The 21,792-nt window shown below is 46.0% G+C and overlaps 1 protein-coding gene across 1 annotated transcript in view; it reads left to right on the top strand.

Moving 5' to 3' along the window:
* LOC137415025 (E3 ubiquitin/ISG15 ligase TRIM25-like) overlaps nucleotides 1–21,792 on the top strand; it is a 141,454-nt gene that overhangs the window by 12,015 nt on the left and 107,647 nt on the right. The window contains exons 3-5 of the mRNA XM_068100596.2: nucleotides 6,342–6,575; nucleotides 15,135–15,157; nucleotides 15,981–16,108. Coding sequence (XP_067956697.2) covers nucleotides 6,342–6,575; nucleotides 15,135–15,157; nucleotides 15,981–16,108 — 385 coding nt within the window. The remainder of the gene's footprint in view (nucleotides 1–6,341; nucleotides 6,576–15,134; nucleotides 15,158–15,980; nucleotides 16,109–21,792) is intronic.

Genomic DNA, 21,792 nt, shown 5'->3' with positions numbered 1-21,792 from the left:
AAATAAATGTTAGCTCTTTCACGAGCCTCGATTCAGTATACAAAAAAACAAAACAAACCCCCTCCCCCCCCAAAAAAAAAACCCAATTTGTTATCAATGTTCGTCTTTCATAAATCATCCACTTTCTAAACTCCCCCTTGCCCTTCCCCTCCAAATCTCCCCACTTGCCCCTCCCCTTCAAATCTCCCCCCTTGCCCCTCACCCTCCTAAACTCCCCTCCCCTTCAAATCTCCCCCCCATACCATTCCTCTCCAATTCTCTCCCCTCCCCCCCCTCCTCCTCAAAGCCGCCTCCTCCCCACTTCGTCTCCCTTCTATCTCATACGTTCACCTGCCCCGACCTTCTACTTTTTCTGTCCCCCCCCCCCCCCCTCCTCAAACAACCCCTCACTGTGCCTCATCCCATCACCATCAAACCTTTCGTCCTCCTCATCCTTCCCTTTACTGTAACTCTTCTGTAATCTCTGACACACTATCAACTGCTCTCCCTACCTCCCCCTCTCATCCTTCATCTGACCCTACTCCTCCCCTCCCCTGTCCTACACCCGATGCGCCCCTCCTCATTAACGGTATGAACCTCAAACATCCGGGGCCTTTGCTCAAACATGATTGATCTCTCCATTCAGGTTGTTTCTGACAATCCAGACTTGATCTGCTTAACAGAAACCTTCCTCCTTCAAGATTTCTCTGATTCCTTAATATCTCTCCCGGGTTACTCCCTCCTCCGGTATGATAGAACTGAGCCTCGTCCTGGAGGTGGGGTTGCTATCTTTATCAAAAACTCTCTTCCTCACTCTCCTTGCACTGCACTCTCTCCACCCCACCACCAGGAGTACCTCTGGCTACGGCTTCCTCTCCGCTCCCACCTTTTGTTCATATGTGTTCATACATTTCGCTGTCTGACGACATGGACCAACTTCTATCCACACATCCCAACTCTCTCTTTCTCATATGTGGCGACTTCAACTGTCATCATGCCAGCTGGCTGGGTGTAGTTTCCTCTCACCAGTCATGGCACCTCAGCAAAGGACTTCTGCGACTCATTGGGACTGAGACAATCTGTCAATTTCCCGACCCGGATCTCGGTCAATAGAATATCTTCTCTTCTAGACTTGGTTATGACAAACTTCCCTGCAAATGTCTGCTTCTCTTCTTCTGCTCCAATCGGTTCTTCTGATCATGTGCTTTTTAAAGTGGACATCTCTCTGGCCAGTCTCAGAGAGCCTCCTCAGCATCGACGACTCTGGCATTTCACTCAGGCCGACTGGCACGGTCTTCAAGCAGCCATCAATAATCTGGACTGGTCTCCCATCTCCACTGCCTCTGACATCAATTCTTCCTGGGAATTCTTCCAAAGCAAACTGCTCTCTCTCATGCACAGATTTATCCCATCTCATCTTCAGTTATCTTACCCTTCCTCCCGTCCATGGTACACTGAATCTTGTGGTGAGGCAGTTGCCCTGAAACAACTTGCCTTTGCCTCTTGGAAGGCTAATCCAACTGAAGGCAATCTCAGTTCCTTCCACCAAGCTCGGAACAAGTGTGTGTCTACCCTCAGGAGTGCCAGGAAGCACTATCTGTCCACACTCAAGAATGAACTCTCAAACCTGTCTCCTTCCTCCAAATCCTGGTGGTGTCTGGTCAAATCCATTTCTGGTGTTTGTTCCCCCTCCATCCCCTCCCTTACCTCAAATGGCTACACAGTTGACACCGCACGTGACAAAGCCGAATGCCTGAATGCTGTGTTTGCCTCAAAATCTTGTGTCCCAAACCCATCTCTCTCTGTTCCCACCTTACCCAGTCAAACCCAACTGCTCCTGGACTCTGTGTCCTTCTCTCCTGACAAGGTGAAGACGTTTTTGTCAAACCTCGACTCTGATTCTGCAACTGGACCAGACGGCATCAGCCCATGGGTCCTAAAATCCTGCTCTGCCACTCTATCTCACCGTCTCTGTTCTTTTCACCCTCTATTGCCGAAATTCATCTGCCAGCATCTTGGAAATCAGCAAACATTACCGCTTTACACAAAAAAGGTGCAAAAACAGATCCTTGCAACTACAGACCTGCTCCCAATTATCAGCAAAGTCATGGAATCCATCATTGATTCGGTTATCAAATCCTTCCTCTTCTCCAATGGCTTGATCTCCGATCATCAATTTGGATTCAGACCAGGTCATTCTACTCTGGACATGCTGCTTCTGCTGTCTCAACAATGGATGGAGGTCCTCAATGCCAAACAGGAAATCAGAGCTCTCTCTCTTGACATATATCACGTGCCTTTGATACGGTCTGGCACCCAGCTCTGCTCACCAAACCCTCTTCTGGTATCCATGGAAATCTCCACGCTTGGCTTGCGGACTTCCTCTGTGGTCGTAGTGAACGTGTGGTCCTGAATGGATTTTTCTTATCTCACCTTCCTGTTCAGGCTTGAGTTCACCAAGGCAGTGTTCTGGGCCCTGTGCTTTTTCTGGTCTTCATCAATGATCTCTCCGACTCTCTGGAAAATCCTCTATCTCTTTGCTGATGACACCACTCTCTGCCACTCCATTCCTCTTCCCTCAGATTGGCAGGCTGCAGCCTCCTCACTCTCTGAAAACCTGGACAAAATCAGACTGGTCAAACAAGTGGAACATGTCTTTCAATCCTGACAAATGTCACACTCTTACTATGTCTCCCCGAAAAGACCAACTGGACAACCCTCCCATCTACTTTCTCAACAATCCTCTCCAAGAAGTTCTGTCGCTCAAGCTTTTGGGTCTCACTGTCTGCCATGATCTTTCCTGAGAAAACCACATTTCCAAGCTGGCCTCCAAAGCCAGTCGCCGACTGAGCATCCTCTGTCATGCGAAGTCCTCCTTTGGCACACCTGAGCTCCTCACCGCATACAAGGCTTTCATCCGCAGCTCAATGGAATACTGTTCTCCCCGATGGGCCAGTGGTCCTGCTTCACCCCTAGCTCGGCTTCACGCTGTTGAAACCAAAGCTTTCAGAATCATTGGAATCTCCCGTGATGAAGCTAACTCCGAAGGCCTTTCACTCACTCACCGCAGGCAGGTAGGTGGTCTTTCTGTCTTCTACCGACTCCTTTCCAGCGTTGCTTCCCCAGCTCTCTGTGCTCTGTCCCCCATATATTCCTGCAGGTCGCACAAGATCTTCCAGCAACCATCTTATGGTTAAACTGCCACAATCTCGGCTCTCTGCTCACCTTCACTCTTTCATTCCTCTTTACTCCCGCCTCTGGAACAAACTCCCCCACTCCCTTCAATCCCACTCCTCCCTCCAGGTCTCTAAAACAGCTGTTCACCACCATCTCTTATCTTCCCCCATCCAAAACCTTGATCTTTTCTACCCCCGCTAATTCATTCCAGATCCACTTTTTTGAAATTCCAACTACTTTCCTGGAAGTCCTTGCAGTGTCAATATGTATTATACTTCTCCCACTCCTCCCACTTTTCCCATGCCCCCCCCCCCCAAGCCCTCTCCCTCCCACAGATCTCTCGATGTCCCTGCTCTCAAATGTTGTTTTGTGTCCTTCCCCCTCTTTCCAGATCTTGTCTGCCGCTCCCCTTATTATATGTTTTATGTGTCGGTTTGACTTTGTGTGATCAATGTTAGCTCTTTCACGAGCCTCGATCTTCTATACAAAAAACAATACACGTAAATCCCATCACTTTGCATTGTTATTAAATGCCAATCATTATTTACCATCTCAAATGTGTTCTGCTGGATCCTAAACTGGAAAAATATGTTGCTTATTGTTTTCTGTTGACATGTTCTTGATATTAACTGACCTTTGACATGTACTTGACTTTACTTACCTTGACCCAAGGTGAAATGTCAAATGTCATTTTAACCATGTGATGCGATCAAGCAAAATAAGTCGCATGTCTCGAGTATTGATTTTTGGATTCAAGTTCCCAATGCTTTTCTTTATACTGTTCATTCATCATGCTCATTTGCTCATGTTGGTTGGGTTTTTAGCCATTGTTAGTATTTTAACATTTAGTTTTTAATTTAAAGTCAAAGATGTCGAAATCACTTTGCTTGTTTGCGTCACATGGTTAAAATGACATTTGACATTTAACCTTGGGTCAAGATAAGTAAAGTCAAGTACATGTCAAAGGTCAGTTAATATCAATAACATGTCAACAGAAAACAATAAGCAACATATTTTTCCAGTTTAGGATCCAGCAGAACACATTTGAGATGGTAACTAATGATTGGCATTCAATAATAATGCGAATTGATGAGATTTACGTGTATGGTGAAGACTATATGTTAATTATGCATATATTTTTCTCTAATTAGGTCATTTGCTTATTAATTTGCATATTGGAAACATCTGAGGGAAAATGACAAAACAAATGTCATAATCAATTTCTTTTGAAATTTGCCTCATTTTGGTACCAAGGTCGATATACTTCGAATGAAGTATGGTCACTGTAATGACGTTTGAACTTGAGTCAAGGTCACTAAAGGTCAATAGAAAAAAAAATGGCGACATCATTTTTCCGATTAGTAGGACCCAGTGGAATACATTTATAGTGGTTGCCCAAAATTAACATGAACTGCACAAACTTGAAATTGAGAACATAGCCCCCCCCCCCCTCCCCCACTAATAGGGCAAAGCCGTCTAGAACGGTGTCTGTCTGTCCGTATGTATGTATGTATGTCCCCTCAAATGTACACCAATCAGAGCTGAGGATCTGGTCACATGAATATAACTCTGAACCCGCCCCGCCCTGCATATCCACAAACATTTCCAACTTACTTTTCAATTAATCTAACTCCAAAGTAAGGCGCGACCAATGACGCATGGCACACGGCAAGCTAATCGAGGCTATTCACTGGAATTTCCGAACACCTGCAAAGTCCAAAATCCAGTAAGTAAGTAAGCAAGTAAGCACCATCAACAGAATAATTAGCAAGTTGCTCATTGATTCAACTTACTACAGTCAGTGTGAAACGACTTATCTTAAACACAGACCAGAGAAACCATGAATGGGATGGGAATACAATTACACATAACATTTCCATTCGTTCGTAACATACATAGCAAAATAATAATAATATTAACAATAAGCGTAATTACACAGATTCAAAATTGATACAAAACTAAAAACAAAAAACAAAACAAATTGCAATGCGTTTCGGAGGACTCTGCCGAACCCCTGAGACTGGCTCACTGAACCCCTGGGGTTCTGTCGAACCCAGGTTAAGAACCACGGTTCTAAAGGGTTTCTACTGTCGTAGAATAATAAATGTTTCCATTTAAACTGCTGTGTGAATAATCCATACATTAGCACTTCTTGCTCTTCAAACTCGCAAAGAGGCTTTTAGACCTGGCAAACTCGTGATTAAACAAACTATTTTTTTTATGGCGTGGATGTTTGGTTCCTGTGTTTACAGTGTTTGCCTCTCCGTATATAAGTATGTCCCTCACATATTTATCCCACATATCGGGTGAGTTTTATAGCTGACAATTACGCTTTGAAAGGTGGAATGTAATACCATTTGGCTTTGCTCGTTATGTTTCCTTCAACACCCTTCAGGGAACGTTCATATATTACGTCATATACCTGGTTGGGGCAAATTATCACTTGATGATTGGGGGGGAACTGAAATTATGACAGGGTGATTATACATAATGGGGGGGGGGGAGGGAGGAAAGGGGGGGTGCATTCCCCCCAGATCATTTCTAATTAAAACTTTGATTAAGGGCTCTTCAAACATTGAAGCATTTCTTATGACTGCCTCCAACCACCCTGCCTGGTGTTGGCTGAACAGTTAGTGTGGAGGGCTTGGGATACGAGGGTCCTGAGTTTGAATCCCGGTCAGCTATTGAATTCACACCAGGTGAGGTTGACTCGGCCTGTCATCCTTCCGAGGTCGGTAAAATGAATACCAACTCACTGGGTCCTCTCAAGGAGGTTGGTGGCAGGATTTTCACTCCGGCTGCCATAAAACACCTCATTCCTAATGCACACACTGGTGTGTGTCGGGATGGTGCGAAGGTCACTTTGATAGTGTTGATGAACTGACCAACATATAGAATAAACCGGTCAGTGTCTCGATGCAATCTCTTCACTTCCACAGTGACAGACAGCTTGGAGACTTGGAGTACTTCAAAATAATTTAATATTTACATTATTTGCTGACTGGTATCTCCACCCAGGTCATACCATCCTCTTCAACGAAAGTATCAAACAAGCCCGGCTACGCCGCTGTTAGACTTTCGGTCTTGTTTCCTTTAAAACGGATCCTAAAGTCGCTTTGTTGTAATTTTAACATCGATAATTTTCAGTGAAACTTTAACAAACCTTCGTAAATGATTTTCTCCAGGTGTCGGGCAAAGAGAAGGAGGAAAGGCTGGAGGGGGAGAGGAGAGAGATGTATCGAGCTGTGGATGAAAAGGTAAATCACATGAAGAGGTGGCTCAGTGAGAGACAGAGTGTGAAGCTTTCTCACCTTGAACACCAGAGAGAGAACTTGCAACAGGAGATGGATTCTCTCTGTGAAGAAGAATCAACCCTCAAAGCATCACTCAAGGAGCTGGAAGCAGTTTCATTTCTGGAGGTGAGGCTGATTCTAAGCATCGCATAGAAGATAAAGTTTAAGAGTTTCACTTCAGACCGAGATTAGTATTTCAGAATAGGATATTGAGGCTTTGGTTTGAATTTGGCTGACACACAGATATATATATATATATATATATACACACACACTTCCAGACACACACACACGTATGTCAATTCCATTTATAAATTGTACAGTATTTGGTGATTCCTAAAACATAATATTGTTACAGCCCCCCCGCCCCCCCCCCCCCCCCCCCAGTCTGCACTGGTTGCCTGCTTCGAATCCAGTTAGTATCAAAACGACCGCAACCGTCATCTGCCTCAAATACTCCCTGTTCCATTTGCATTTGACGACCTTTAACCTTGTTACCATACAGATTGGATTCCCCACAGTGAGTGAGGGACATGCTGATAAGCGATCACATGAATGATCTTAATCTTTGGCTAAGTAACCAAAGTCACGTGATGTGATAGTCTGGCGGGTCGGAGACCATGACCAATTGACCTTTAACAGGTTGTACAAAACCAACAGATGAAGCCACCAGGTTAACCATAATTCACCCAGAGACCAAATCTAGTTTATATATACCCTCGCCAGAGGAGAGGGTATTGCATTTGAGTCCGTTTGTTTGTCTGTCTGTTTGTCTGCACAGAATAAATATGATTTTCTCTGCAACCCTTGGTCCGATTGACAGGAAATTTTGACCATCGTTGCAACTCCACCTGTATAATTTTTTGATGATAATTATGACGTCATAGGTCACGTGGTTCGGCCGCCATCTTAGAAAAACCAAAAAACTTTGCACCTCGATATCTCCGAAAGTGCTGAATTGAAAAAATTGATGGCTCATTGTAAAGAACTCTCCATGGGGAATAAAATATGTTAATGATGTCATAGGCTAACCCCCGCTCTTGCGGGGAAAATGGCCTTAAAATGCCTGTTGTTTGTTGTTGTTGTAATGATGTCATAGGTGCTTCCATTATGATATCATAATTCGACAAGTACAAAAATTCATCCAATCAAGATGAAATTTCTTGAGCACCATGTCGGCATAAACTGATAGAGAAAAAAAAATAATGTTGACGTCATCAGTCACGTGGTTCGGCCGCCATCTTGGAAAAACCGAAAAAATTTGCACCTCTATATCTCCGAAAGCGCTGAATAGAAAAAATTGAGACATGGCTCATTGTAAAGAACTCTTGGGGAATAAAATATGTTAATGATGTCGTAGGTGCCTCCATTATGACGTCATAATTCGACAATTACAAAACTTCATCCGATCAAGATGTAATTTCTTGAGCATAATCTAGGAATAAATTCGTTTCGGAAAAAAATAATGACGTCATCGGTCACGTGGTTTGGCCGCCATATTTGTTTTAACACGAAAGCCTTAAAAACCACTGAAAATACATCCTGGCGAGGGTTTGCAATCTCTGATTGCTCTTTTTCTTGTTCTTATTGCAAATGGCACGGAGAGGAAACAAAAGGTATTTACAAAAGAAAAAATAACTTCTTGCCAAACCGACTTGTTTTCAAGTCCACAGTTGTTCCCTTCGGCAGGGGGGAAGGATCGCCACCCGGCATAAAGGCGTGGTGTTGGCAGGCTTGGTCTCTGCTGAATCTGCCTCACCAGCACTCGGGCTCCCAGCTGCATCGTGCTCCCCCTGGTCCTCCTGGGATAAATGTACGCAGGCAGAGAGAATTTTCGCCTGCACCCCAAGTAATATAAAGTCACATGCCAACGTCACTGGGTAACAATTACACCGCTCACCCTCACTCACCATTGGTGGAGTGGCCCCTGTTTGACCCTTCATCCAATGTGCTGGGGATATAGGGTACCATCAGGGGCAGTGGATATAGGATACTGAAGGAACTGCGCTCCAACGCGAGTCGAAAGAATTGACGCGACCAAAGACGGAATTCGTCCGAGTTGCTTTATTGAAACAAAACAGCTCAGGTATTCTGACAAGCCCGTTTATCGGGCAGCAATATATATACACATTTATGTCGGGAAGTTTGCCCGGCAAAAGCTATACCGGGCATGCCCGGGTGTCAAGGGCGAGCCTTGGAAAGGCGAGTCTGGACCTGCCCGGGCGTGTTTGGCTGCGGCCTGGCAAGTCGAGGCTGGGCATGCCCGGGCGCTCTGGACGAGCACTGAAAAGGCGATAGCGGGCATGCCCGGACGCTCTGGGCGAGCCCTGGAAAGGCAATAGCGGGCATGCCCGGACGCTCTGGGCGAGCCCTGGAAAGGCGATAGCGGGCATGCCCGGACGCTCTGGGCGAGCCCTGAAAAGGCGATAGCGGGCATGCCCGGACGCTCTGGGCGAGCCCTGGAAAGGCGAGAGCGGGCATGCCCGGGAAAGACGAGACCGGGCGTGCCCGGGAGAGGCGTGTCTGGCCGTGTTCTGGCCGGTGCAAGGCGATTGTGTGCATCCAGCGGTAACCGCTACAATACCAGTGCTAAAGAGAGATTGAAGGCTGCTGGTCAATCTGCCTGAGTGAACTGCCATACTCGCCGGCGCTGAAGCAGCTCTCTGAATATTTCCAGAGAGATGTTCACTCTCACAGGCATATGGACAGATGAACGAATTGGAGCAGAGGAAGAGCAGGAGAAATTTGCAGTATGTTTGTCATCACTTAGTCTGGTGTTGTCCAGAAAGTCCAGAACCAAATCTATCACCTCGTCCATCAAGCCTGGTGTAGGCTTAATGGTTGAGGGGGCTGGCTTAAGATATTAAGGTCTTGAGTTTGAGCCTCTGAATTAACGTTAAATTGACACCAGGTGGTTTGACTCAGCCTGCCACCCTTGTGAGGTCGGCAAAATGCATACCAGCTTATTGGTAACGGGGCATTGCATCAGGCATTGCATCAGCAGAACAGCTGCACCCACAGAAAATGATGCAGCCAAGTAGCCACAAGCTGCATACAAAACAACAACAACCTCGTCCAAAAGGGAGAATTTGCCATTGGGACAAATCTGGATCGGAAAGTTCGCAGATCGTATCAGTCCCATGGAGTCACAGAAGTCCTTTCCTGAATTGCCATGGCTGATATAGGTACCAACACCCAGCCAATTTGCATGGTGACAATTGAAATTTGCCACATATGGAGAATAGAGAGAGTTGGGATGAGTGGGAAATGTTGGTCCTTGTTGTTTGAGAGAGTGTTGAAGATGGAGTCGTCACTGTTTGGAGAAGGGTACAACACACAGACAAACAAAAGTTAGGGGCAGAGGGGAGGGCAAGTTGCTGCCAGAGGTACTCCTGGGGGTTGGGAGGTGTAAGATCATTACAAGGGCAGTGAGAAATTGAGTTATTCTTGTAAAAAGCAACTCAGCTGCTGTGGTGGAGCTCAGGCCTATACAATTGTAGGAGGCAGACGCACATGATTATGACCCATCAACATACAACACCAAATCAGAATTTTGGAGTGGATTTTCTCAAGTCAGGTAGCGGCATTAGTACATGCGTCGCTACCTCCTCACAGTAATGCGGCTATCCATCTTCTGTGGTTGGCAAAAGAGAAGTAGAGTTCAGTGGTGGACATCGCCGAATTATGTTGTTGATCACAGCTATTAACACAAGTTCATATGTGGTAGCTCTTGAAGCTGACAAAAATGCTGCGTCTTTGTTCTTAATAGGACAGTGGTAACACCATGTGGCACCAGAAGGATTAACGTTGTTCCTAGAACAATCGATTCTGTAGCTTGTACTGCTTAGGAGGTTGCTGCTGCTGCCCTCAAACACTGCGGAAATCCTAAAGCCACAGGGTCCCAATTTTGTGCTATAGTAAGCAATGGGACGCATCTTACATCCATGTTTCTGTGTGAGTACCGCTTGAGCGAGTCCATGCGTTTCATAGGAGTACAGATGAAAAAAGGTTTGCTGTAGTCTGGTAGTCCTAACAGGAAAGTCTGGCTGTCTTAACAGGAAAGAGCACTCTTAAGTGCTACAAATGCTTCTTCTGACGTCCAGACTAAAGGATTTGGGTTACAAACGGAAGTAATGTCCAACAGCGGATGAGACAAAAGAGCATAATCAATGTTCCACTGTCTGCAGTAGCCTGCTTTCCCGTTACAAACGGAAGTAATGTCCAACAGCAGATGAGACAAAAGAGCATAATCAATGTTCCACTGTCTGCAGTAGCCTGCTTTTCCCAGAAAAGACTGGCAGTGCCAGTATTGTGGCTACACGTTTCTGGGAAAGAAGCTGAGACCTTCCTCTCAAGATGTACACAAGATATTTGACCTCCATTTGGCAAAACTAGTGTCTTGCACGCATGTTTCTTCTGAAGGAGAACACACAAGCAAGTCATCTACGTACTGTACCAGTGTGGAACCTCCAGGAAAAATTACATTACTTACGTCTTCATAGAGCGCTGGGAAAACAAAGTAGGACTTTCCGTGTATCTCTGATGAAGTACCGTCCGGGTACACTGTTTTCTTTGATATGTAAATGCCAAAAAGGAATTTGTAATCTGGGTGGATCGGAACGGAAAAGACGGCGGAGAAAATATCTACTGCTGAGTAACACTTGTTATCACTCGGAATGCTGGACAGATCGGAATACTGGACGAAGGTATGACGCAGTCATTTACAGCCCTTATGTCTTGCATAAAACGCCATGTCTTTCCTGGTTTCTTCACAGGCAACATTGGTGTACTACGTGAGCTTGTAGTTGGAACAATAATTCCTTGGTCTTGCAAAGACTGAATACCAGGAGCTCTACCAGCTTCTGCCTCTGGTCGTAGCACGTACTACTGCTTACGAGGACATGGTTTAGATGTGTCTATTGCAATTTTGGCTGGTCGCATACTCTTAATTCGTCCTACATCATTCATTTGGATTTGTTCTCCATAGACAGTTCAGAACCTGATCTTGTTGGTCACGAGAGGCATTTATGACAGCGACATGCAGGATGTCAATCACCATAAAGGTGGAGGAAGAAGTCTCGGTCTTACTTTCCCATTGGAGCCAATTTGCCTGAGTTGGGCATCATCGAAAGCTCCTAAAGCTATTGCCTCATCCTTCAGAGACCGTTTTTAGCTGAGTGATCATTTGACCTACAGTATATCCTTAGCCTGATATCCCTCAGCCACAGCCAAAGTAATGTGCGGTGTTATCTCATGCAGTTGTTTAAACAGTTCCAATTGTTCCTTTAACAGGTGTACTTCCATACCTATTCCCTGTTGGCCTATCCACATTGATCCCAATGTTATGTCATGCCTTTGTTGTAGGTGTGGAGATGCTCTCCTCATAATCTGCATCATCACCTTTTGCATCATATTATACTGAATAGTGCAGGTGAGGTTTCCACTGCGAAAGGTCTATCCGGTTATGAGTTATCCAGTCCTGTACTTGAGACACACAATTCGTCAATTTTGCAAAATGAGCCTTCAATGTACGAGAAAGCTCGTCGTTATCCAAAGTCCACCAATACACAACGGTTTCAGTGGTTGTCTACAGCAAATTAAAAACAGTGTCACATGATGACTGGGGCATTTCTAAATAAACCCCATTCGGAGAACATTTTACTGTGCAATTTAATCTGCATAGCAAATCGCTGCCCAATAAGTTGACCAGAGTATCTGCTGCTAGCAGGAATGCATGCTGTCCTGACAATGGTCCTAATTCCACATGTAATTTTTTAGTTACAGGAGTTGATATTGGTATTCCTGATAACCCAATTGCATTTATACGTGCTTCTGACAGCAGAACATTTGGGAAGTCACTCTGCATAATTGTCGAGCGTGTAGCACCTGTATCTATTAGGAAGGGGATTTCTTGTCCCGATACCTTCATAGTAAGGGTCGGTTCTTCGGAAGGTTTAGAAGTTGGTAACAGTAATGCTGATGTTTCACCCAGGCACCCCTATTATTGTTGTTATGGTGTGAGGGGTTTTGCATAGTCCACGCAGTCTGAATTTTGGGGCCATGGGTTAAAATTTGGGTTTTGGATTGGCCGTCGTACAGGCATACCTTTGTTTGGGCACTGCTTGGCTCAATGTCCAACTTGGCCGTACCCGTGGCATGTGTTCCTGCCCACATATGGTCTGTTGTTAGATCTTCGGCCCCGATTACCTTGCGTACCTCTCTTGCTCGCGATACCATCTACCTCCTTCCTTTTGCATTGCACTTACTTGCAACTGCATTAACTTATTAGAAGCTTCAACACTTTGCATCAATCTTGTTGCAATGCCAGCTCCTTTTTGTTCATTTGTCTATCAATGGGTGACATTTGGCAAAAGGGCCACTGTATCGTTTGTTTCCTACGCCAAGCATGTTTTCTTTACGTCAGACTGTAATTTTGCATTTAGCCCGTTTACGAAAGCGTGGGAGAGACTAATTTTTCGCCTGCATCGTCTTTCATTGCTGAATGTTTCCTAAACACCATCCGCAATCATTCTAAATAATCCGTCGGATCTTCGTCAAGTTTCTGTTTGCATGCCTGCATTTTGCCCCAATCAATTCTAGTGGGCACAATTTCCAGTACTTGTTGAAACAGTGCCGACATTTTCCTATCTAATGCTTCTGGTCCCTATTCAGGGCCTGGCCAATTGGCTTTGTTTTAAGTGGAGTAACAGCCCTTCCGCCACAATCATATATCTAACAGGACATTCATATCTACGTGTGCTGGTTTGTGACATTGTACTATTATTGCCAATTCTTTGTGAAATTTAGGATCATCCCGACCCTGGGGCATGGACCTCACAATCGCACTTAAATCGTTCGGTGACCAGGGTCGGTACACGGTATACTGGTCTATCATTTTGTCCTGGGAATTCTCTTCCTGCATTTGCAGTACATTCTCTTCATCTTCATGATCATCGTCTACATTAATTATGACACTTGGACTCTTGGGACTCATTTCTTTGACACGAGTAATGCTTTTAGTGGCTATCCGCCTCGGTGTTGCATGACTTTCAGTCAGTCTCTCTGTCGTAGTGGTACTTGTTGATGCCTGCCTTAAATTGTCTCGATAATCCTCTATACCGAGATTCTGCCGCAGCCATACCCGATGATCCTGCCGCAGCCGTACCCGATTTGTCTCGGTAAAGGGTAGCTGAGGTAGAAACCCTGTCTGTGACTTGGCATGCCTGGGATTGCCTGGTGCATTCAAAGAGTTTCATCCTAAGTCATTAAAAAGCTAGGGTCATAGCAAATTGTCTTGAGGGTCTAATGGGGTCTTGAAGGTCTTGAGGTATCCTCAGGGTCCAAAGTTAAAGCTCCAAGATGTCTGCAGTTTTAAGGGTCTGAATGTGTGAAGGGTCTAAAGTCAAAGGTTTTGTAAAAGTGTCACTTTGGAAAAGTCTGTGAGGTCCAAAGGGTCGAAGGGGGTCTGAGGGTTTAAACGGTTTCAAGTAATAGGTCTGTAATGGTCGAAAAGGTCTAAAGAACCTCAAATGTCTCAAAGGTACATTGCAATAGTGCGTAATGAACGCTGAACCGCACATGAACAGTCGAGTAACAACATGGCGCCTATTGTTAAGTTCACTGAACTCTAGTATTCTATAGCTCTGGACCAGATGGCCCCCACCTGCATCAGACTTCCTTGTATATCTGACTAGCAGAGGTACCCGGCTTTGCACGGGAGTGGGAGGAGGAGGGGAGGGGGAAGAGGAGGGGAGGGGAACGGGGGGGAGGGGGGGAGGGGGAAGCGGGGGAGGAGGAGGGGAGGGGGAAGAGGAGGGGAGGGGAATGGGGGGGGAGGGGGGAAGGGGGGGGAGGGGGGGAGGGGAAGGGGGGGAGGGAAGGGTGCGGGGGTGCCCAGGGGAAGAAGGGCCCCTCCCCTCCCTCTCCCCCCCTTTCCCCTCCCCCCCCTCCCCTCCCCCTTCCCCCTCCCCCTCCCCCTTCCCCCTCCCCCTCCCCCCTCCCATCCCCTTCCCCCTCGTTCCCCTCCCCTTCTCTTCCCCCTCCCCTCCTCCTCCCCCTTCACACCAGGGGGGTTGACTCAGCCTGTCATCCCACCGAGGTCGGAAGTCGGAACTCATTGTCGTCAAATAAATGTAGCCTGTATGTTTCACTCTTTGTCACATGCCGTTGGTCCCATGTCAATCGGATGAAGTTGAAAAATTAACGTTACGAAGGTTCTCTGGGACGTACTGATTCCGAATAATGAAGTTGAAAAATTAACGTTCCGAAATACGCTAATTACGCTAACAGAAGCGCTGGAGGGAGCACTGCGCTCCCTCCCTTAGATTCCCTCCCTCTTCTGCTAGCGCTAATTACGCGTAACACACTAATTTTAAAACCCGAAGTTTTTTTAATTTTAAGGTGTGTTGTAGTCAGAAGCGCTAGAAGCGCTGCGCTCCCTCCCTTCGAATCCCTCTCTCTTCTGCTAGTGCTAATAATACGCTAATTTTAAAACCCGAAATTTTTTAAATGTTTATGTCTCCGTGACATTCCTGGGACCATCCCGAGTCGAACAGTACTTTCCGCTCGCAAATCCGTCCACGGGTTCTCGAGATCTTAGAGATCGTAGATCAGGATACAGACACAGAGGCGAACTCTACTTTATATATATAGATTCTGATCCTTGTTTATTTCTTACCTTTTCAGGGCTACAAGGATTTGCTGTGCAGGTAAGACTACAAGGGTATCTTTCATGTGCTTTATCATGTCACTTTCATGTGTATTTTAATCACATGTGCAGTAAAGTAGTAAAGGACACAAAATGGATATTTAATCACTCAGCACTTAATTGAACTTTACCTGCCAAAATAAATCAACAAGAAATCCTCATCTTGTTCCCATGATGGTTCTTTCTCATAACATTGGAGATTTACTGAACGTTGAAAGAAGGATGTGATGTCCAATTTGAGCCATGTTGTGCATTTCCAAACCCAAGTTACAGTTAAATGTATGGATTAGTATGGTCCATGTTCGAGTAGTTAGCCTTTGCAATGTAATAAGCAGAGAAATGTAGCTGAAGAATTGTCTTGTTTAACGCTTAGATGCAGGCGTCAAAAATCCTACACAAACGTAGCCATTGGGCCTCGGAGGCCCAAAGAATGTATTCGTGTCAACTGTAATGTTGTTAAAAAAAAAATTCCCCTGTTTTTGTCATGTTTAGCAAACGTGAGTCTGAATACAAAGCAGAGGCTGTCTTGTCTGCCTTTTCATTTCAGATGCTTAGAATTTAACTTGAAATTATTTATCAGGTGGATGATTCCCCAATGTTTCATATTTTGTCGACCTGCAAATTTAAATAATTTATCAATTGATTTTGCAATACTTTGATCAAAACGAGTTGGCAGCTTCGTCCAATTTTGACTTTTTGAATGTACCGTACTTCAAATGTTTCTGGAAAATATATATATATTTATCTCATCCATTAGCTTATCCTCATTGGCAACCCTCACCTTTCTTCCTTGTTGAATGAATGTTTCTCTCCTCCCTACCAAGACTGGAGTCCAGGTCACATTTTTCAACCACGGAGCCTGCACCACCCAGATTGCTGGACTTCCCGGTGGAGGAGCAGAATGTGGACTCACTTATCCAAATCAATGACAATCTTCTAAAAGAGATCCAGAGTAAGTTTTTATTTATTAATTAATTTTTTTGTATACAAGATCGAGGCTCGTGAAAGAGCTAACATTAATCACACAAAAAGTCAAACCGACACATAAAACACAAAATAAGGGGAGCGGTAGACAAGATGGGGAGAGAGGGGGAAGGACACAAACACAACATTTGAGAGCAGGGACATTGAGAGAAATGTGGGAGTGGGAGAGCTTGGGGGGAGGTGGGAGAGGTATAAAACATATGAACACTGCAAGGACTTCCAGGAAAGAAGTTGGAATTTCAAAGAAAGTGTATCTGGGGTGAATTAGCAGGGGTAGAAAAGATCAAGGTTTTGGATGGGGGAAGATAAGAGATGGTGGTGAACAGCTGTTTAAAGACCTGGAGGGTGGAGTGGGATTGAAGAGTGAGGGAGTTTGTTCCAGAGGCGGGAGAAAAGAGGAATGAAGGAGTGAAGGTGAGCAGAGAGTCTTGATTTTGGCAGTTTAACCATAAGAGGGTTGCAGGCAGACCTTGTGCGACCTGTAGGAATATTTGCGGGACAGAGCCCAGAGAGAGCTGGGGGTCAAGGCCAGAGAGGAGTCGGTAGAAGATGGAAAGACCACCAACCTGCCTGCGGTGAGTGAGTGAGTGGCCCTTGGAGTTATCTTCATCGCGGGAGATTCCAATGATTTTGAATGCTTTGGTTTCAACAGCGTGAAGACGAGCTAGGTGTGAGGCTGGAGCACCAGCCCAGAGGGGAGAGCAGTATTCCATTGAGCTGCGGATGAAAGCCATGTATGTGGTGAGGAGCTCAGGTGTGCCAAGGAAGGACTTTGCACGACGGAGGATGCCCAGTCGGCGACTGGCTTTGGAGGCCAGATTTGAAATGTGGTTTTCCCAGGAAAGATCATGGCAGATAGTGAGACCGAAAAGCTTGAGTGACAGAACTTCTTGGAGAGGATTATTCAGAAAGTGGATGGGAGGGTTGTCCAGTCGGTCTTTTCGGAGAGACATCGTAAGAGTGTGAGATTTGTCAGGATTGAAAGACATGTTCCACTTGTTTTCCCAGTCTGTGATTTTGTCCAGGTCTGCAGAGTGAGGAGGCTGCAGACGGCCGATCTGAGGGATGAAGAATGGAGCGACAGAGAGTAGAGTCATCAGCAAAGAGATAGAGAGGATTTTCAAGAGAGTCAGAGAGATCATTGATGAAGACCAGAAAAAGCACAGGGCCCAGAACACTGCCTTGGGGAACTCCAGCCTGAACAGGAAGAGGAGATGAGAGAAACCCATTCAGGGCCACACGTTGGCTATGACTGGAGAGGAAGTCCGCCAGCCATGCGTGGAGATTTCCATGGATACCAAAAGAGGAGAGTTTGGTGAGCAGAGCGGGGTGCCAGACCGTATCGAAGGCACGTGATATGTCAAGGGAGACTGCTCTAATTTCCTGTTTGGCATTGAGGACCTCCATCCATTGTTGAGAAAGCAGAAGCAGCATGTCCAGAGTAGAGTGTCCAGGTCTGAAACCAAATTGATGATCAGAGATCAAGCCATTGGAGAAGAGGAAAGATTTCATATCTGAAGCAATGATGGATTCCATGACTTTGCTGATAATTGGGAGAAGGCTGATTGGTCTGTAGTTGCTGGGATCTGTTTTTGCACCTTTGTTGTGCAAAGCGGTGATGTTGGCAGATTTCCAAGCAGATGGAAGATGACCTTGAGCAAAAGAGAGGGAGAAGAGAACAGAGAGAGGGAGTGAAAGAGCAGAAGAACAGGATTTTAGGACCCGTGGGCTGATGCCGTCAGGACCAGTTGCAGAATCAGAGTCGAGGGTTGACAGAAACTTTTCCACCTTGTCAGGAGGAAAGGACACAGAGTCCAGGAGCAACTGGGTACGACTGGGTACGGTGGGTACAGAGAGGGATGGGTTTTGGACAAGATTTAGAGGCAAACACAGAGTTGAGGCATTCAGCTTTTTCACGTGCGGAGTCAGCCGTGTGGCCATTTGAGGTGAGGGAGGGGATGGAGGGGGAACAAACACCAGAAACAGATTTGACCAGACGCCACCAGGATTTGGAAGAGGGAGACGGATAAGAGAGTTCAGTCCTGAGAACGGAGAGATATTGTTTCCTGGCTCTCCTGAGGGTGGACACACACTTGTTTCGGGCTTTGTGAAAGTAAATGAGATTTCCTTCCGTTGGATTTGCTTTCCAGGAGACGAAAGCAAGTTGTTTCTGGGCAATAGCCTCACCACAAGATTCCGTGTACCATGGACGGGAGGAAGGGTATGACAACTGAAGACGAGATGGGATAAATCTGTGCATGAGAGAGAGAGCAATTTACTTTGGAATAATTCCCAGGATGAGTTGACGTCAGAGGCGGTAGAGATGGGAGACCAGTCCAGATGATTGATGGCTGCTTGAAGACCGTGCCAGTTGGCCTGAGTGAAATGCCAGACTCGTCGACGCTGAGGAGGCTCTCTGAGAATGGTCAGAGAGATGTCCACTTTAACAAGCACATGATCAGAAGAGCCGATTGGAGCAGAAGAAGAGCAGCAGACATTTTCAGGGAAGTTAGTCATAACCAAGTCCAGAAGAGAAGATGCTCCGTTGACTGAGATCCGGGTCGGGAAATTGACAGATTGTGTCAGTCCCAGTGAGTCACAGAAGTCCTTTGCTGAAGAGCCATGGCTGGTGAGAGAGGTACCCACCCCCAGCCAACTGGCATGGTGACAGTTGAAATCACCACATATGAGGGAGAGAGTTGGGTTGGGTAGATAGAAGTTGGTCCATATTATCAGACAGCGAGATGTAGATGGAGTCATCACTGTTTGGTGGATGGTACAACACACATATGAACAAAAGGTGGGAGCGAAGGGGAAGCCGTAGCCAAAGGTATTCCTGGGTGTGAGGTGGAGAGAGGGCAGAGCAGGGCGAGTGAGGAAGAGAGTTTTTTATAAAGATAGCAACCCCACCTCCAGGACGAGGCTCAGGTCTATCATACCTGGGAGGGAGTAACCTGGGAGAGATACCAAGGAATCAGAGACATCATGAAGGAGGAAAGTTTCTGTTAAGCAGATCACATCTGGTTTGTCAGAAGCAACCTGTATGGAGAGAACAGTCACGTTTGAGCGAAGGCCCCGGATGTTTGAGGTCCATACTGTTAAGGAAGAGGAAGGGGGAGCATCGGATACAGAACAGGGGGGGGGGGGGGGGAGCGGTAGGGTAAGATGTGGAAGAGGAGGAAGAGGTAGGGAGAGATGTTGAAGGTGTGTCAGAGATTACAGAATAGCTTGGAGAAAGGGAAGAATGGGGTGGACAAAAGGCTTGATGGTGATTGGGTGAGGCACAGTGAGGTGTTATTTGAGGAGGGGGAAGAGTGAGGCAGAAGGTTGAGGGAGATGAAGGTGAAAGTTGGAAGGGGGAAGAAGCGGGGAGAAGGCTTTGAGGAGGAGGGGTGAGAGGAGAGTCTAGGAGGGGAGGAGCGAGGGAGAGTCTCGGAGGGGAGGGGGGTGGGGGGAGTTTAGGAGGGAAGGGCCAAAGGGGGAGATTTGAAAGAGATGGGTGATGGGGAAGTTTTGGAGGGGAGGGGTGATGGGGAAGTTTTGGAGGGAAGGGGTGATGGGGTAGATTTGGAGGGGAAGGGCAAAGGGGTAAATTTGGAGGGGAGGGGTGATGGGGAAGTTTTGAAGGGGAGGGGTGATGGGGAAGATTTGGAAGGAAGGGGTGATGGGGAAGATTTGGAGGGGAGGGGCAAGGGGGAAAATTTGAAAGAGATGGGTGATGGGGAAGATTTGGAGGGGAGGGGCAAAGGGGTAGATTTGGAGGGGAGGGGTGATGGGGAAGTTTTGAAGGGGAGGGGTGATGGGGAAGTTTTGGAGGGAAGGGGTGATGGGGAAGTTTTGAAGGGGAGGGGTGATGGGGAAGTTTTGAAGGGGAGGGGTGATGGGGAAGTTTTGAAGGGGAGGGGTGATGGGGAAGTTTTGAAGGGGAGGGGTGATGGGGAAGTTTTGAAGGGGAGGGGTGATGGAAGTTTTGGAGGGAAGGGGTGATGGGGAAGATTTGGAGGGGAGGGGTGAGATTGGATTTTGAAAAGTGTACGTTTATTGGAAAACGAACATTTATTGTTGCAACATTCATTGCAAAATGAGTTTCTTGAGACATTCGAGTCAAAAATACGTTTGAGGACGCTGAAGGATGGTTGGAGAGCTGGAGAGTTTAGGGAATGAATGAAGATGCACTGTAAGAGATAGAATTTTTTTTTGGAATGAATAGATTTGGTGAGTAAGTCGAAAGCTTCTTTTTATAGAAGAAGAAGAAAAAGGTGTTATAGAATATGACAGTACAGATCTTCAGGGGACAGATGAAACATTTTTTAACAACGTGATCACGTGATCACAAACAACGTGGTCGAAGAATGAACGAACAAATAAGAACGAAAACGGAAAGAACAGTGAAGGAAAATATTTTTTGGGGGTTTTTTTTTTTGAGGAGATTTTAAAACAAGGAAAAGACCGGGAAAACCAGAGACCGACAGTATTTGCAGCGCGATCGAAGAACCGCTGAGACAAAAAGAAAGCCTCAAGCCAAGGTCGGACACAGTAGTCTACGACACTAGGCCTCAGAATGCGCGATACGAAAGAACCGACGATTCTGTACACAGGTATGAAAACCAACACCGAGAATCCTATTAACGACACCCCAATAGGTATATACACCGAGGGAAAGATACAGTTTCGATAAAAACACAATTGTGAAAAAATTACTTAACTTCGAAAGCGTACGAACAGGGACAGCTTTGAATAGACGTCACCTCCAAGCTTGCGCATGCGCAGTCATCGAGCTAATGACATCGAGCTAGTCCATCATTAGTCATCGAGATAATGACATTTTAAATACAAAGAGGTGGGCGAGGCCTTTTCATGGAGGAGGATTACAAGTGTGCCAAGTCTTTTATCACAACGTACACATCAAATATGTATTGGTCCTTCAGAGGGATGAAACTGACCACTTGGACATTGCATTGGTCATCAAGTGTGAACAACCTTCGTCACCCGAAGCAGTACATGAAATGGTCCTGTTGAACGACACTCAAGGGTGATAACTGAAGCTGTCATGTGATGATATGTGAGGTCAAGTCTTTGGTCGTCATGTCTTGCATCTCTTCATGCCTGTTATTCCAAATAACCTCTGGTGTCCTGTCAGGGTGGGCTTCTTTCGGATCACCAACATTGGTCTCCCCAGGTTTGTAAACAAAGATTAAAATGGATATTTCATTTGAGACCAAATTTAACTGCTTTAATTATATCGACAGGCCCAGTCCTATTCCTGATCTTCATCAATGATCTATCTGACCCTCGAGATCTAGAAAATCCTCTATATCTATTTGCTGATGATTCCATCTTCTGCCGTGACATCCCTCATCCTTCAGACATGCAGGCTGCAGCCACTTCCCTCTCTTCAGACCTTGACAAAATGATAAGCTGGTCAAACACTTGGAATATGTCTTTCAATCCTGATAAATCTCATACTCACTATTTCTATCTCTCTATCTCTATCTCTATCTCTATCTCTATCTCTCTCTCTCTCTCTCTCTCTCTCTCTCTCTCTCTCTCTCTCTCTAAGGACAATCTGTCAAATGCCCCGATCTACTTTCTTAATCATCTGGAGGAAGTTCAGTTATTCAAAGTCCTGTGTCTCACTATCAGCGATGATCT

The sequence above is a fragment of the Myxine glutinosa genome, chromosome 1 (assembly GCF_964187855.1).
Source record: "Myxine glutinosa chromosome 1, kmMyxGlut1.1, whole genome shotgun sequence".
Taxonomy (NCBI): Eukaryota; Metazoa; Chordata; class Myxini; order Myxiniformes; family Myxinidae; genus Myxine; species Myxine glutinosa.
This window is presented reverse-complemented; position numbering and strand designations above follow the sequence as displayed.